A 17,226-nucleotide genomic window follows, 5' to 3' on the forward strand; every position below is an offset into this window, starting at 1 on the left:
AACCCAACACACTTCTGGGCTATTGTGGATAGTTCCTTAAATAAAATAACAGCAAACAAATATAAAAACAGTAGACAGTTGCATAAAACCCATTAAGGATTGTGTCACTTAAGAATGACTCACCCCAGCGTTCCCCTTAACCTGGTTATTGACTTCAGTGGGTTATGACAAGCAAGTTCATTCGTCAAACCGTTTCCCTGGATAATTCCTGCTTAACCCACAGTACTGCAAGATCAACAGCATTTTATCAGTGTACGCCGGAAATAATATTAAGAGACATTTGAAATGGTTTTATTGTTTAACAGAACACGCTACATTCATGATCTATAATGCAGGAGCTTGGCAGGTGAACCGTGCAACAAGCCTTCAGTGTCCGAGATGGGGTGGCGGGGAGGCAAGGTTAACAAGACTCATTCCTTGTGGAAAATGGCTGCCTGCTACATGATCCTGTGCGAGTTTTATTTTGGCTTCTGTTAGAAAGGATATTTCAACGCATTTCTGTTCAAGAATACTGCTAAATGACACATACGCGATACAGCACAGCCAAATCCACTGCAGGGGATTAAAAACCTTTAAAAATAATTGAGATTACATGGATTGGCAAACAGTGGTGTCACATGTCTTGAACATTCAGGATGTCACAACGCAAGCGATTGTGGTACAATCCAAACGCTGTATTCGGAAATAGGCACTGCCTCTCAGTTTAAGGAAGAAAAACTAAGAAACTAACCAAATAAAACAGGTGGGAGTTTTATATGATCATGTGTGTCATTAAAATAAAAAGCCCAAACAGGGGCAGGTACTGCAATACTTGAAGTAGCTCAAACATTACTGGCCTTTAGTCTGATCTGAAGAGCAGGGACAGCGTACCCCGTATCACTCATGATGATCGGAGCGCGAGAGAGACTGAGAGATAGTACTTGTTTCCACAACAAAGACTAGCAGATGGTTCTATTCTGGGAGCTGAATTCCTGACGCGGCACGCTGCCGATTCGGACAGTTAAGTGGACTAGACTTTACCGTACTTGGTAAGGATGTCAGAGAATTAAAAAAAAAAAAAGAAAGGAAAAAAAAAAAAAATCCATATTGTATTTTCTGCTCGCTCTTCCTCAGTAGTACGGTCTCCTTGGATTGTTCTGTACACAGGGAGAAAAAAAACAAAACACAGAACAATACATTTCATAAACCATTCAACAAAAGATGTAATTCAATCAAGAGGAATCAAGAGCGGCAGCAAGGAAGAGGTGTTTGAGAGGCGATCTCAAGAACAGTCTTAGAGAAGTTACAAAGTACAGACAGGAGAGAAAGATAACAGGGCCCACATGTCTGTCCTGTCCTGAGTGGAAGCTCGCTTTCTGCCTGGCAACTGGTTTACACAGACAGCAAGGGAAAGAAACATAGTTCTTCACTGAGAAAATAACTTTTCCCTATATATATACCTGTGCATATGTAAAATATGAAAAACATTGATTTTGTTCTACTAGATGCTTACAAGTCAAGTGTATTATAGTTCTTCATTATCTCCCTCACTCATCTCAATGTTCTCGCCTTCATTTTCTCTGCATCTCTCTCTCCCTCTCCCCCAACTCTCTCTCGCGCTCCCTCTCTCTGTTTACCAGTGGGTTGGGTCTGAAGCGGTACGCCAGCATCATCCTCTTGCGGAAGGCGTCGTATTCGTCGTCCTGCTTGCTGAGCTCTGCTGGCCGGTCCACTCCGAAACCCGCGCCGTCCACTGCAGTCAAGCCCCTGTCACCACACAGAAACACCAGCGTTACCCAACCGGATCCCACCAAGACAGACAGGCCCGGCACCATAACTCCATAACTGGCGAGTCAAGTTCATTCAGACAAGCGTTAACCGAAGAGCATTTAGATTTGGTTTGCAAGGCTCTCACGGCCTTCTGCGGACGCCCACCTGTGCACGGGGTTTTTGATGCCCTGCCCGTCGGAGCCCAGGCCGTCCCCTTCCTGCCAGCCCATCTTCATCAGCATCTGGAACCCGATGTTCTCCACTGTCAGCTTGAACTCCTTGTACTCTGAGTAATCCGGGTCGCGACCTTCCTGCGGTGTGCGGGGAAACAAAGCATTGATAAAGATGCTCTCTCCCAGACGTTCACCATAATCAGCGTTCAGGATTATACAGGACGCGGGATGATCGGAAAACCAGAGGAAGTAGGGGAAGGGGGTCTCACCTTCAGAGCCTTGAAGGTCTCCATGAACCTCTCCAGCTCGTCAGGGGGCAGGAAGTCCCCAATGAAGTGCTTCCCTTTGCCCATCTCAGTCAGCTGCTCCGCCCACTCTGCGGGGAGAATGAATGAGAGTTTTAAATCAATAATAAAGTCAATGCCAATATATACACACAACCACACAAAGTCCTGTTAGACCACCAAGAGTGCTGAGGAATTGACCCCGATAACCGTCCCCAAAAACACCACCTGTCCAAGCCCACCCTTGGGTTTTCACCAGCCCCTAACTTTACTACATTACAGCCTTGAGACCAATAACCGACTAGGAGGCCCTGAGGCCCTGAGGTCCCCGTCCCACCCCTCACCCCGGGTTTTCTCCATCTCCATCTGCCGTAGTCGGTGCTCCCAGGTGCCCTCGCTCGAGTCGATCTCCTCGTCGCTGTCGTACTCGTGTTGGTGGTCCCGCAGCGCCTTCTCCCACATCAGTTGCATGTCCTGCATCGCCCGCTTGTGCTTCATGATCATGTCGAACATCTCCTGCATCTGTGGGGGCGGAGACGCTTATTTGTTAAAAGAACAGCAGCCGTTGCTTTCGCCAAACTTGATAGACCCGGAGAGACCAAGACAAGGGGACTGGGCTAGGAGGACTCACCTCCTGCTGTTCTTTGATTTGTTTCTTCTGGTCGTCAGAGAGCTCCGTCACACCCACCAGCCCCACGGGTTTGCCCTTCTTGTACCCTAGTCCTCTCAGCTCCTGGGCTGCAATGGCAACAAACACACACACAAATAGAACAGTCACTACAGTCCTGAGTCAGGCCTCTGGCCAATCATAGCTCCTGACACGAAACTCAACATTTTGGGAGATTTAAAGTTAATATATTAGTATTTCAATTAAGACAAAATTAAGGGGGTTCAGATACATGTTTATCTTATGTGTCCAATCAGCTGTGACCATGTTTATTGTTATATTCCTCACTTACTCTTCTGTAAAAACAGAGTGGAAGAGATTAGAGCAGAACAGGACAGACTGAGACAAGACAGGACAGTTAAACTGGTAAACAGAGAGGGACAAACAGAGACTAACAAAGGCAGACATGTGGACAGGAAGTTTGTAAAGATACCACGGCCTTCGGCTTCACGTACCAGAGAGCGTGGGGGTCTGTGGCTCAGGCTCCGGCTCAGGGGGGATGATGATGGGGGGCATGGCGATTTCCACTTTGTCGTCCTCGGACCCCCAGCGGCTTTTCCTTTTCCGCTTGCTGGCAGAGGGCGCAGGCGAGGGCTCGGGGGCGGGCGAGACGAAGGGCACGGCGGCTGCGGCGGCCTGTGGGGGAGGCGGGGGCGGCGGCACCTGCAGGGGAGGGGCCGGGCGCTTCTGTGGCGCCTGCTTGTCCGGCGGTGGGCTGCGGGGGGGGTCCTGTGCCTTGCCCGCCCGCCGGAACTCCTCCACCTTCTGGCGGTAGAAGCGATGGCCGGCACTGTGCAGCTCGTACAGAAACCTTGGGGAGACCACAAGGACAGAGTTTGGCAAGGCGGATTAAAAAACAAAAACAACAATTTGAAAACAAGCTTTCCTTTTGTAGTTTCTGAAATTCATTTATGGGACCGTTACAGTTTTGTACGAGTAGGTCAGTGAGTTTCAGTAACTAATAGTCATATGAACGACCTTTACTCAGGAAACGCCTTACCAGACAGGAAAACCAGGCCCTTAGTCCTTTAAAGGAAGACAGCGCAGGTTCCTTGCCCTTGAGTAAAGAGAATGGTCTTCTTTCCAATAAATAGGTCCTATTTTAATGTTTTGGCTCATTTCAGTTGCTTTCTCTTGAGGATAGAAAGAAGAAACTGAAATGCTCAAATATTAGCAGCACTGGGTATTGGCCAGTTAATCAGCACCGGCGTTGTCAAGAGACATCACAGCATCAAGTGGGGTTGTCTTGGTGACAGAGCTGCGGCGTTGTCTAGGAGACGGGAGCCTGCGCGGTCAGACTGGTCAGCTGACTGGGTCTGCTTTGCTGGGCGCAGCGTGTCTGTTACAACAGCTGGTAAATACGTGCGACATTTATTTATAGAAACATTGTATATTTCACACAACTGTTTGATGAATATGGCGACCATCTCCAGGTGTGGGCGGGGCATTGGGGTGGGGGCGGGGCCTCACCTGAAAGCGGGGTTGTCTCGGTTGTGCTGAGAGGCGATAGCTTCCACCTCCGGCCCGCCGTCCGCCACGAAGCGCGCCAGTTTCTCGGCCACCCTGCGCGTCTCCTCGTCCACTGGGGGTGAGACTTTAAGCAGGCTATCAGTACTGGGGTTCAACTCACACAATAACTCAACAGCCACTTAGAGTCTACAGCAAACCAGGGGGAGAGGAAGGGTGGGGGGGGACAGGAAGCAGTTTGGTTGTTGTTTTGTTGTTCGTTGCTTGTTTGTAAAAGAGGTCTCCCCCAAAAATGTACTGACCTACGCATATTTATAGATCTTTTTATTATATTTACAGTTCCCAACCCAGTGTTACCAAAGGCAGTTAGGAAAATAAGCCAACAGTTTGTTTGCACCTTACCATTTGCAATATAAATAATTTTCAATATAATTGGAAACAAATGTCCGGTTGCAGCTTTGTGGAGAAACTATTTATGAGCTGCAACCAGTATTTGTAATTATAAGAATTAAACTAGAGCTAAAGCCTTTTTCTATAGGACAGGCAAGCATTTGGCAGCTCATATCCCTGTACATCACACTTAGAGACCTCAGACACCACCCAGTGACACGATGAGACTTAAATCAACTTGTATATTGACGATTTCAGGAAGGGGGGAGGTGGAATGGCGGGGGGGTGTTTTCAAAGAGGGGAATGTATTGATAACCTTACCATCGGCGCGCAAGGGGGTCTCTTCTCTGGGTTTGGATTTCCTTAGCTCTGCAACTTTCCGCCTGTAGTACAGATAGTCTCGGCTGTTCTTGTCATATAAAAACCTGCACACGGAAAAAAGTAGGCTTTGCTGTTTATCTGCACTGTGAACAGATGCATGGAAAGACAACGCTAACGCTCACGGGCAACTTATCCCAGCTCTGCAGGGCAAGAGAGGAGAAAGAGCTGCGATAGCCGCCTGAGCACAGGCTGGACTAATCGACCTACAGAAGAGGAAGAGGGGGGCGACAGGGGACACAGGGAGGGACGAGACTGGATGTAGAGATGAGGGGCTGGACTGCGCATCTGTGCGGCTACTGATAACCCCAAAACACAGCAGGAATGATACAAAAACACAATAAATCTGCAGCCACTCAAGCTCCCCATCGACGAAGAGATGGGGTGGCAAGTGAATGGAGGGACTCACAAGAAAACTGGGTTGTCTTTGTAGTCCTCTTTGGCCTTCTTCTCCAGCTCCGGACCCCCTTCCGCCACAAAGGCCGCCATTTTCTCCAGGATCGTGCGCATCTCGCGGTCCTCTGGGGGGGAAACTTTAAGCAGGCTATCAGTACTGAGGCTCAACTCACACACACACGCGCTCACGAGCAGCCAATCGGTTGCCTGGGGAGCACTGGGAGGGTAGGCGGGGGGGAAGAATTACTATAAAATAAAAGCATTTCCAGCCTTGTGTTTATTAAATACATCATCTTATCATTATTACAATTAGTGCAGAATCAGGGTTGTTACCTTTCACCTCCAGGAAGTGCGAGTCATCCGCCTCTTCCTCCTCGTCATCGTCGGGGGAGACAAAGACGCTGGGCCGGGGGCCGCGGGGGGTCTGCTTGGCCTGGGAGTAGTTCTTGAACTGGTTGAGCATGCTGCTGATGCCCAGCCCAGGCCGCTTCCCGATCAGGATGCTCTTCTTCGGGGGAGGGGTAATGCTTGCCGAAGGCCCGGCTGCTGGGCTGGGGGTGCTGTTCGCTTGGTCACTGTTGGCCCCTGAGTGAGACGGGAAGGAGGGAGGATTAAGACATGGGGAGTGACTGAGCAGATCTGTGCTTCTCTGCCCTGGGCCTGTGTCTTCGGTTTGGGTTTTGCAGCCCATCTGACTAGATCAAACACTGCTCTGAGCTCTCAACTGGAGACTTTTAGTTTCAATCAGCTGTTGTCCTGAGCTGAATTGCATCTCTTGCCCTGTGTGCAGCCCATTATACCTGAGTTTGAAGGCGACTTGTCCTTCTGCATCTTCAGGAACTGCTGTAGAAAGCTGCCGTCGTTTGCAAACTTGTTAGAAGAAGGTCCCTGTAGATTTGGTAAACTGTGGAAATAATATATGTATATAAACACATAGGAAACAGATTCATATCATCATATAAAAACAATATATAGAATCGTTGAAGAGAAAATAGAAGCGTTAATCTTTATGTCAAGCGAGATCTTCTCATCTTCTCTGAGGAAGTGATATACAGAATGTGTACAAACTATATAAATTGCTGGTTAAGTGCTGGTGGGACAGACCTGGGGGGAGGGGGCTTGGGGACGGTCTGAGAGCTGGTTTTGGCTTGCTGTGCCATTTTGGCCTCGATTTCTCGCTTCTTCTGGGCGATGAGCTCCTCTTGTCGCAGAATATTGACGCTCATCTTGTTCTTCGGCGCCGGCCTGAACTTCCAGCCCGCCCGTCCTACGGATGAAATAAAGGAAACGAAAACGAAATAAATAAAAAACAATCGAACGTGGAAGGGATTTTGGCGTCTGACAACCACATTGTGTCCAAAGCAATGCAAAGAGCTTGTAGGAGGTGATGATGCATTCACAGCCAAATTAAAATCAATTTTAGAAGGCTGTTCCTTTCTACAAGGGTGTATGCATGGTTTTAAAACACTCAATAGGAATAAAATGTGTTTTTTTTTAAAGCAAGCCAATCCAAGATGAACAAAGTAACAATGGTGAACAGGAGAACTTCAAAAACATTTATATTTAGTATTTGTCGAAACAGCCTATACTGTACTTCCAATATAATCGGCACCCAGGTGCACAGATACCCAGAACCCATCAGTTGTCCCCGATAGGAGACATTTAACCAAGTTGACAGTTATGTGGTGAATTGCCCAAACAGAATAAAAACAAATTAAACTAGTTTACACTAACGTCTGCGGTGTAGCAACAGCGGTTACTATGTGGGCGTGTAGCACCAATGGCTCTTTGACACAATGTGGTTTACTGCAGCAATAGCCCGTGTGTAAATGTTGTAAATGACGTCGTTTTCATAAACACAACACTACAAATATGCGACTGCTGAATTGCAACCTGTGCACATTTAAAGTGGGTGTTTTCGGGTAATTATCTTACACGATTTGAACACAACATGTATTATATAAACAGACGGCGGCTGGCTGGTATAATGGTGGTCAGTCTTACACAAGGCCCTAAGTGATGGATGCCAGTAATCTCGAAATCAACTAAGAAGTTGTACTGTAATCGCAAACCACTGCACATAAATGCGTGTTATAAGTTACGCCTCTCTGAAAAATAACCATTTAAACCTGTTTTTTTGATGTACAGTGCGGGTTATTTGTATTTACCTGTTTCACCAGTCTCCATGTTTTAGCGTATGTGTAGTTTTGTTTCGCCTCCTTTCCGGCCTTAACGTCACTTCCGCTTACGGAAAATCGGCAGAGAACTACATTTCCCAGCAGTGACGGACACTTTGATTCGTCCCACAAACTCTGATGCTGAAATTTGTACTCCATAAACACACACATTCATTTTCATTTAGACACACGAGGTTACAGATTTGAGAAAAACAAACAAACATTGAAACAAATATGTAGCATATACATTTTTATTCATATTAGTTGCAGTCAAAGATCACATGTACAAGAGCGGTATATATTTATTTTTTTAACTGTGTGCTGGGGTGTAAATGATTAAAATGAATGTTGCAAGCTTCTGAGCAAAGATATTGCATGAGTAGGATATCATCGCTTAGGGTTACCACAGGAACACTTGTTCACAGGCCTGAGATTCTCCTATCCCATGGGATGCAATACAATAGGAGTAAACACTCGGTACTCGGATGCTAACCTAGTTCTGTGGTAGGCCTAGTCAGACCTGGCAGTGTCCGGATTTAAACTGACATTAAAAAGATGACAAAATTAAAGTAAAGCACAATAATAGTTTTGTATTTGCTTCCAGTGTGGGCACTGTGAATTCTGCAGCAGATGTATCCAGTAAAGATGTGCCAGTGATACAATCCTAAAACTTACAATTGAGAGGAGGGCACTCGGCCCAGATTATTATTTTGATCTTGTCCGCCTCTTTCTTGCTGTAAGGATCCCAGGGAATCTGATCCAACAACGTGGCTGGGCAGCTTGTTCCAGACCCCAAACGTTGTTAAAGAATGTAAAGAGTCAGGGTAACATGTATGCCTGTTAGTTACTCAAGCTCTCGAGCTCTCAATTACTTAATTGAACTAATAATTGCCTAAATCAGAGTCTTTCAAGGTTTTAAGTGAAGTATAGAATTGTATAAAGAACATATTAAAGAACCAACTCTTTTCTTATACAATGTAAAAAGTCAAATCTAAGCAGATTGTTACTTCAATTAAGGGTTTGATTAAGTAATTGAGAGCCTGGTTGGAACAAAAACCAGCAGGTAGGGGGTCCTCCAGGACCAGGACCTGAGACAGGCTTCAGTACCACATTGTCTCACAAGCTCATCTCCACTTGTGTTTTCAGTTGTTCACCACTAGAGTGCAGAACACACCTGGAACTTCAACCCGAAGAGCTAGCTGTGTCTTCTTCAGATGTGAACCCCAGCCAATAGGACATTCTGAGTTGGAGCCTCTCTGGGACATCACCCTTTGATCTTGTGATCACTTCAGTTCTGCCACCTACATCTGGCCATCTTTAGTAATCCAGAAAAGTGTGCATTCATGCATGATACCACAGCAAATTCAACAAAGTGACCAGCTTTCTATTAACGTAGTTATCCCAGGTGTCTTTACTGCTGCCAGTATTGTTTTCAGAAAGACATTTTTTAATGTCAACTTTTAAACAGTAGCAGATCAGTGTAGCTCAATTCTAGTACAGTTTTGTGCCTGGGTGAAACTAATCTTGTGACAGCTGTTGAAAGGTAAATTGTTGCCAGGCCCCTGTTCATTTTCAGCGCTGGGATGCATCCCTATATGTTAACTGGTAACTGAGAGAGACATCCCTAACTAAGACTAAGAATGTATTTTCTGCCGTCTGAACCATTTTGCCAAGGAGAGGACACAATCCCACACATACTGTTGGATGGTAAGGGTTGTTTTTTGAGTTTTAAGGCCTTACTGCTAAACAATACATTGTCTTGCTGTCCCTCGAAGCCTGTTTCAACACAAAGGTACATTTGGTTGGGCCTACAGATGTAACTGACACATAGGCCTTTTCTTTTATATTTCTGATGTGTCTTCTTCTTCCTAATATTAGTTTTGATGCCCAGGTTTTACCATAATAAAATGCTGGCCAAATGCAGCGACGTGGGCTCGGTTTCATTATACATCAATTGTTTGGTCTGCGTGTAATGCTTGGGAAAATACTAAAAAAATCACATCAAATATCAGAAAAAGGTTTTAATTACACACCCTTACAAATTGTTTTAAAAAGGTATTTGGGTATTTTAGCAAATATGAGCATGGGCGAATTTGTTACTTAGCCAACTATATGCAGATTAATATGAACTGTTAACTATTAAAAAGTTTGAAAACATGTTGGAGATGGGAGTTTTTACTTATAGAAAAGGTTCAAATAAATCTAAAAAGCGAATCAATGGATTTCAACTGTCAATGATATTACTTTAAGACTTGCAGACAACATTTCTTTATACAATGAAGAGCGGAGTGAAAGTTTAAAAATGTTGTAAATGTGCTCGGCTTTGTATTTCCAACTTGTACAATTGTAAATCATCATTGCAAATGTAGTGGGGTACATGGGTACAGAAAGAGTAATGTTACTTTCTCTCTTTCATCTCTTAAACACACATGAATGACACAGACATTGAATGGTGACTTTGTACTGAGTGTAAGAAGGAGCCACAATCAAGTCCTGCATCCAAGTTAATAATCCAGTCAGTCTAGATATGGAATAAATTGTCCATGCTTTTCAGTTTTCAGCAAGTTGTGAGTGACCTTATTAGTCTTCATAAATCCACAGCAAGCCACTTTCATGCCACATCTTTGGCAATGGTTTCTCTAGTCATTCAATCCTCTTTCTGCTGGCAGACTTCATTCACAAAAAGGAAGATTTCTATGAAAAAGTTTCTGTGAAACTCCATCTGAATAAAATAATTCAGGGAAAAGCGATGCAGGAAGGGTTTCAGTTTCAGCCATATGTGTCACTCATGAATGCATTTAATAAATTATAGCCAACAGACTAAATTATATTCATCATATATAGAGAATCTAAACTCAATGTTTTCTGTAATTAATGTTTTTAAGGATGTACAGTGAGGGAAAAAAAGCATTTGATCCTCTGCTGATTTTGTACGTTTGCCCACTGACAAATAAATGATCAGTCTATAATTTTAATGGTAGGTGTATTTTAACAGTGAGAGACAGAATAACAACAAAAAAATCCAGAAAAACGCATTTCAAAAAAGTTATAAATTGATTTGCATGTTAATGAGGGAAATAAGTATTTGACCCCTTCGACTTAGTATTGGTGGCAAAACCCTTGTTGGCAATCACAGAGGTCAGACGTTTCTTGTAGTTGGCCACCAGGTGTGCACACATCTCAGGAGGGATTTTGTCCCACTCCTCTTTGCAGATCCTCTCCAAGTCATTAAGGTTTCGTGGCTGACGTTTGGCAACTCGAACCTTCAGCTCCCTCCACAGATTTTCTATGGGATTAAGGTCTGGAGACTGGCTAGGCCACTCCAGCACCTTAATGTGCTTCTTCTTGAGCCACTCCTTTGTTGCCTTGGCTGTGTGTTTTGGGTCATTGTCATGCTGGAATACCCATCCACGACCCATTGTCAATGCCCTGACTGAGGGAAGGAGGTTCTCACCCAAGATTTGACGGTACATGGCCCCGTCTATCGTCCCTTTGATGCGGTGCAGTTGTCCTGTCCCCTTAGCAGAAAAACACCCCCAAAGCATAATGTTTCCACCTCCATGTTTGACGGTGGGGATGGTGTTCTTGGGGTCATTCCTCCTCCTCCAAACACGGTGAGTTGAGTTGATGCCAAAGAGCTCGATTTTGGTCTCACCTGACCACAACACTTTCACCCAGTTCTCCTCTGAATCATTCAGATGTTCATTGGCAAACTTCAGACGGGCCTGTACATGTGCTTTCTTGAGCAGGGGGACCTTGTGGGCGCTGCAGGATTTCAGTCCTTCACGGCGTAGTGTGTTACCAATTGTTTTCTTGGTGACTATGGTCCTAGCTGCCTTGAGATCATTAACAAGATCCTCCTGTGTAGTTCTGGGCTGATTCCTCACCATTCTCATGATCATTGAAACTCCACGAGTTGAGATCATGCATGGAGCCCCAGACCGAGGGAGACTGACAGTTACTTTGTGTTTCTTCCATTTGCGAATAATCGCACCAACTGTTGTCACCTTCTCACTAAGCTGCTTGGCGATGGTCTTGTAGCCCATTCCAGCCTTGTGTAGGTCTACAATCTTGTCCCTGACATCCTTGGACAGCTCTTTGGTCTTGGCCATGGTGGAGAGTTTGGAATCTGATTGATTGATTGCTTCTGTGGACAGGTGTCTTTTATACAGGTAACGAGCTGAGATTAGGAGAGTCCCTTTAAGAGAGTGCTCCTAATCTCAGCTTGTTACCTGTATAAAAGACACCTGGGAGCCAGAAATCTTTCTGATTGATAGGGGATCAAATACTTATTTCCCTCATTAACATGCAAATCAATTTATAACTTTTTTGAAATGCGTTTTTCTGGATTTTTTTGTTGTTATTCTGTCTCTCACTGTTAAAATACACCTACCATTAAAATTATAGACGGATCATTTCTTTGTCAGTGGGCAAACGTACAAAATCAGCAGGGGATCAAATACTTTTTTTCCTCACTGTACTTCTGAGCTCAATGTCTGCTCCTGATTAAACCTATACCTGAAATGGTCATCACTGCTCACCACAGCAGACCTGACGCTGACAGAAACCAGAACACAGGACTACAACGCAACTCTGAACAGTGTATTTATTTCACCAGGAAAAGTACCCATTGAGACCGGGGCCTCATTTACAACAGGGTCACGCTTAACTAGCCAGCCAGGTAACTAAAAGCTAGTATAAATAGAAATGTTGTTTTACCTCTTCAAAGCATCCATCGTAAACACTAATATGAAAGACCCTGCTATCTCTCGTGCTACATGGCTGAGACAAAACAGCAGCAAATCTGTAACATGTTTTACAAGACAATTAAAGACTCCTTGATACTCCAGCAGTAATATGCAACACGAGAAAATGTATTAAAGCTGAATACAACATGTTACTAGTATGGGTCACTGTTCAGGAAAATTAATATGATTTGAATCCACAACTATATTGAATTTCTGGTGTATATATAGAATTTCATATGCACATGTATTGCACACACAACAAACCACGCCCCAGCAAACCAACAGATGAGGCAACAAAATTGCTGTAAAACAATTATGTATATGAGTGTTATAATGAATGTTTTCTCCCCAAAATGATTGTTTGATTTATTTCTATAAATATACAAAGACAAGCTGATTGTTCTGATATCCTTTTATTAGTTTTATGTTTCTAAAGATTTACATATTTCCCAATTCCAATTATGTGACTGTTTTCAGTATTTGGGAGGTGAATTGAACTTTACTAGATGTGTCCTGCTCATCTTCAGTTCTACATGTTTTGTTTCTGTTGAAGATTGACCAAGACTTTGAAAGTTTACACCCAGATTGTTCTGACAAGTTTTGTGAGCGTTGGCTTAACAGTATTCTCATAAAAAAAACACTTATTTTTGCTATAAAAGAAAGCCCAGAATAGCTTGCAACAAATAACACTATAGCTGGTATGGAGAAGAAACAACACACCGTAATTCACTGCCCTGAATCACCCCTTATAATCAAAACACACTGCACACACACTATCACATATTACATTAACCCCTCACAAAAAAAGAAACCTTTATAGAAAATCCTAAAGACTAGGCCATCCTCGTATTATTACGGTGAGGGGAGCTTCAAGTCCCCCACGTAGGTCCCAACAAACATACAGTCTTTCAGAGAGCAACCAGGGAAACGTTTATTTGTAGCAAAAACAAGGCACCAAGTCCATAGAAGAAAGGAAGGCAGTTACTAAAGTACTCTTAAAACCAAGGGTCACTAAACCAGGGGTTCCCAACCCTGCTCCTGGAGGACCCCATACCCTGCTGTTTTTTGTTCCAACCCAGCTCTAAACTACTTAATTGAACCTTAAGTTAAGTAACAATCTGCTTACAGTTCACTTTTTAAATGGTGTAATAAAAATGTGTATTTTAATTCAGTTCTCTAAGCATTTCTATACTTAACTTAAACCCCCTACTATTTAAAATAATGAAAAAGGCTCTGATTCATGAACGTATTAATTACGTTAGCTTGCGCGAAAACAACGCCCCCATTTTACACACGAACAAATCAAATTAGTAAACAACAAAAAACCCATCAATCAAGAAGAAAGGCAGCTGTCCTCGGCAGTATTGTTAGCCACGCCCCCCACGCGTTGCTTGCGCCATGGCCACGTCACAATGCGCTCATCACAAAGCAACGTTCCAGGCGCACGGCTTCGGTCCGCACGTAGAGACATCCGTCAGTCTGTGCTATGTGAACGGGATTACTACGCGGATTTAGGGATAGCCAGGAGTGCAGCCCATGCGGACATCCAACAGGCATATCGGAACCAGTGTCTGAAGTACCACCCCAGCACGAACAGCGACCCTGGTTCCTCTGATAAGTTCAATCAGATCTCCGAGGCGTATGACGTGCTGAATGACCCCCGGAAGAAGGCGACGTATGACAAGTTTGGAGAAGAGGGTCTAAAACAAGGCACCCCTCCAGAGTCTGGGGGCAGCGGCGACTGGAGCAGCGGCTACACGTATCACGGCAATGCCGATAAAGTCTTCAGGGACTTTTCTGGAGGAGACACCCCATCTTCAGATGCCTTTCCTCAAGGAGAAGAGGCAAAGGCAGGCATTGGGGGGCGACGTGTACTGAAGCAAGGTCCGCCGATCGAAAGAGACCTGCACCTCTCTCTGGAGGACTTGTTTCACGGCTGCACGAAGAAGATCCCGATATCGAAGCGGGTGATGAGTGAAGACGGCCAATCCTCGCACATCCAAGACAAGCTGCTGAGCATTGACGTCCAGCCGGGCTGGAAGGAAGGGACCACAATCACTTTCCCTAAAGAAGGTGACCAGGCCCGCGGCACAGTCCCAGCAGACGTCGTGTTTGTGGTAAAAGAGAAACCGCACCCGCGCTTCACCAGACAGCAGGACGAGCTGACCCACACGGCTCACGTCTGTCTGGAGAAGGCGCTGCTGGGCTGTGCGGTGGAAGTGGAGACGCTAGATGGCAGGCTCCTCAACATCGGCATTCATGAGCTAATCGACCACAAGTACACGAAAGTGGTTCCCGGAGAAGGAATGCCTTTGATGCGCAATCCCCGGCTTAAGGGCGACCTCGTCATCCGCTTTGAAATTAAGTCCCCAAAGACACTCGCGGCAGACAAGAAGCAGCTGCTCAAACGAGCCCTGCGAGTCTGAGTTTCACGCTTCAGAGCAGACACTCAGGTTGGTACACCGTGCCCGGCTGTCTTGTCCCGTCAGCCACACAGTCCGGCCTGATCCTCACAGCAGGCGAGAAGGAAAGGCCATGTTTTGAAGATGACTTTAAGTGGGATTATGTCGCAGGGAGGTGAACGCGGTACTCAGGTGGGCGTCGCTTTGTGTTTCAGGGGCTGTGGCGCCCGCCGGCCACGGCCACAAGACCCTGCAGATGGACGGATCCCGACTGCTCCAGCGCTGGATCAAAATGGCGCCGAGTGATCCTCCAGGTGACGTGGAAGACACACACTATATACTGCGTTTCTGATACACATACAATATATACTGAGATGCTGAGACACATACACTATATACTGACACACACTATATAACGAGACGCACAATATATACCGAGATGCACACGCAATATACCGAGACACACTATGTACCGACAAGCACAATATATACAGAGACGCACACACTATATACTGAGATGCTGAGAGTTGATACAATATATACTGAGATGTTGAGACGCACACACTACATACTGACACACACACACTATGCACTGAGACACACTATATACCGAGACGCACACTATATACCGAGACGCACACACTATATACTGGAGATGCTGAGACGCATAAAATATATACTGAGATGCTGAGACGCACACAATATATACTGACACACACACACTATGCACTGAGACACACTATATACCGAGACGCACACTATATACCGAGACGCACTATGTACCGACAAGCACAATATATACTGAGACGTACATACTATATACCGAGACGAACAATATATATACCGAAATGCACACAATATATACCGAGACGCACTATGTACCGACAAGCACAATACATACCGAGATGCACACACTATATACTGAGATGCTGAGACACATATAATATAGACTGAGACGCACACACTATATACTGAGATGCTGAGAGTTGATACAATATATACTGAGATGCTGAGACGCACACACTACATACTGACACACACACACTATGTACTGAGACACACTATATAACGAGACGCACAATATATACCGAGATGCACACGCAATATACCGAGACGCACACACTATATACTGAGATGCAGAGACAGATACGATATACACTGAGACACATACGTGTGGTTCAGAACACAATGTGTGTGTGTCAGTATATAGTGTGTGCTCCTCAGTATCTCAGTATATATTGCACAACTCTCAGCATCGCAGTATACTGAGACGCACAATATATACCGAGATGCTGAGACTGATATCCTATATACTGAGATGCACACACTATATACTGAGATGCTGAGACACATACAATATGTACTGAGACGCATACACATCTATACTGAGATGTTGAGTCACACATAATATATACTGACACACACACACACACACTATGTACTGAGACACAGTATATAATGAGACACACACATAGTGTGTGTGTGTCAGTATATAGTGTGTGCGTCTCAGTATATATTATATGTGTCTCAGCATCTCAGTATATAGTGTGTGCGTCTCGGTATATATTGTGCTTGTCGGTACATAGTGTGTATCGGTATATGTTGTGTGCGTCTCGGTATATATTGTGCGTCTCGGTATATAGTGTGTCTCAGTACATACAGTGGGGGGAAAAAGTATTTGATCCCCTGCTGATTTTGTACGTTTGCCCACTGACAAAGAAATGATCAGTCTATAATTTTAATGGTAGGTGTATTTTAACAGTGAGAGACAGAATAACAACAAAAAATCCAGAAAAACGCATTTCAAAAAAGTTATAAATTGATTTGCATGTTAATGAGGGAAATAAGTATTTGATCCCCTATCAATCAGCAAGATTTCTGGCTCCCAGGTGTCTTTTATACAGGTAACGAGCTGAGATTAGGAGCACTCTCTTAAAGGGACTCTCCTAATCTCAGCTCGTGACCTGTATAAAAGACACCTGTCCACAGAAGCAATCAATCAATCAGATTCCAAACTCTCCACCATGGCCAAGACCAAAGAGCTGTCCAAGGATGTCAGGGACAAGATTGTAGACCTACACAAGGCTGGAATGGGCTACAAGACCATCGCCAAGCAGCTTAGTGAGAAGGTGACAACAGTTGTTGCGATTATTCGCAAATGGAAGAAACACAAAATAACTGTCAGTCTCCCTCGGTCTGGGGCTCCATGCAAGATCTCACCTCGTGGAGTTTCAATGATCATGAGAACGGTGAGGAATCAGCCCAGAACTACACGGGAGGATCTTGTTAATGATCTCAAGGCAGCTGGGACCATAGTCATCAAGAAAACAATTGGTAACACACTACGCCGTGAAGGACTGAAATCCTGCAGCGCCCGCAAGGTCCCCCTGCTCAA

At 44.8% G+C, this 17,226-nt stretch overlaps 1 protein-coding gene and 1 pseudogene across 1 annotated transcript; one reads left to right on the forward strand and one right to left on the reverse strand.

Moving 5' to 3' along the window:
* Positions 1 to 1,043: 1,043 nt before the first annotated feature.
* On the reverse strand, positions 1,044 to 7,749 carry sugp1 (SURP and G patch domain containing 1). Its single transcript, XM_066695694.1, has 14 exons — positions 7,673 to 7,749; positions 6,609 to 6,771; positions 6,305 to 6,408; positions 5,838 to 6,089; positions 5,518 to 5,641; positions 5,052 to 5,155; positions 4,344 to 4,467; positions 3,329 to 3,684; positions 2,838 to 2,944; positions 2,551 to 2,728; positions 2,192 to 2,298; positions 1,915 to 2,060; positions 1,617 to 1,746; positions 1,044 to 1,136 (listed from the first exon to the last, which is right to left on the reverse strand). Exons 1-14 carry the CDS (start codon positions 7,689 to 7,691, stop codon positions 1,110 to 1,112), a joined length of 1,941 nt encoding a protein of 646 aa, XP_066551791.1. The 5' UTR covers positions 7,692 to 7,749; the 3' UTR covers positions 1,044 to 1,109.
* Positions 7,750 to 13,841: 6,092 nt separating this feature from the next.
* On the forward strand, positions 13,842 to 15,903 carry LOC136718549 (dnaJ homolog subfamily B member 13 pseudogene; annotated as a pseudogene).
* The last annotated feature ends 1,323 nt before the right edge of the window (positions 15,904 to 17,226 follow it).

Source organism: Amia ocellicauda, chromosome 22 (genome assembly GCF_036373705.1).
Source record: "Amia ocellicauda isolate fAmiCal2 chromosome 22, fAmiCal2.hap1, whole genome shotgun sequence".
Lineage (NCBI taxonomy): Eukaryota > Metazoa > Chordata > Actinopteri > Amiiformes > Amiidae > Amia > Amia ocellicauda.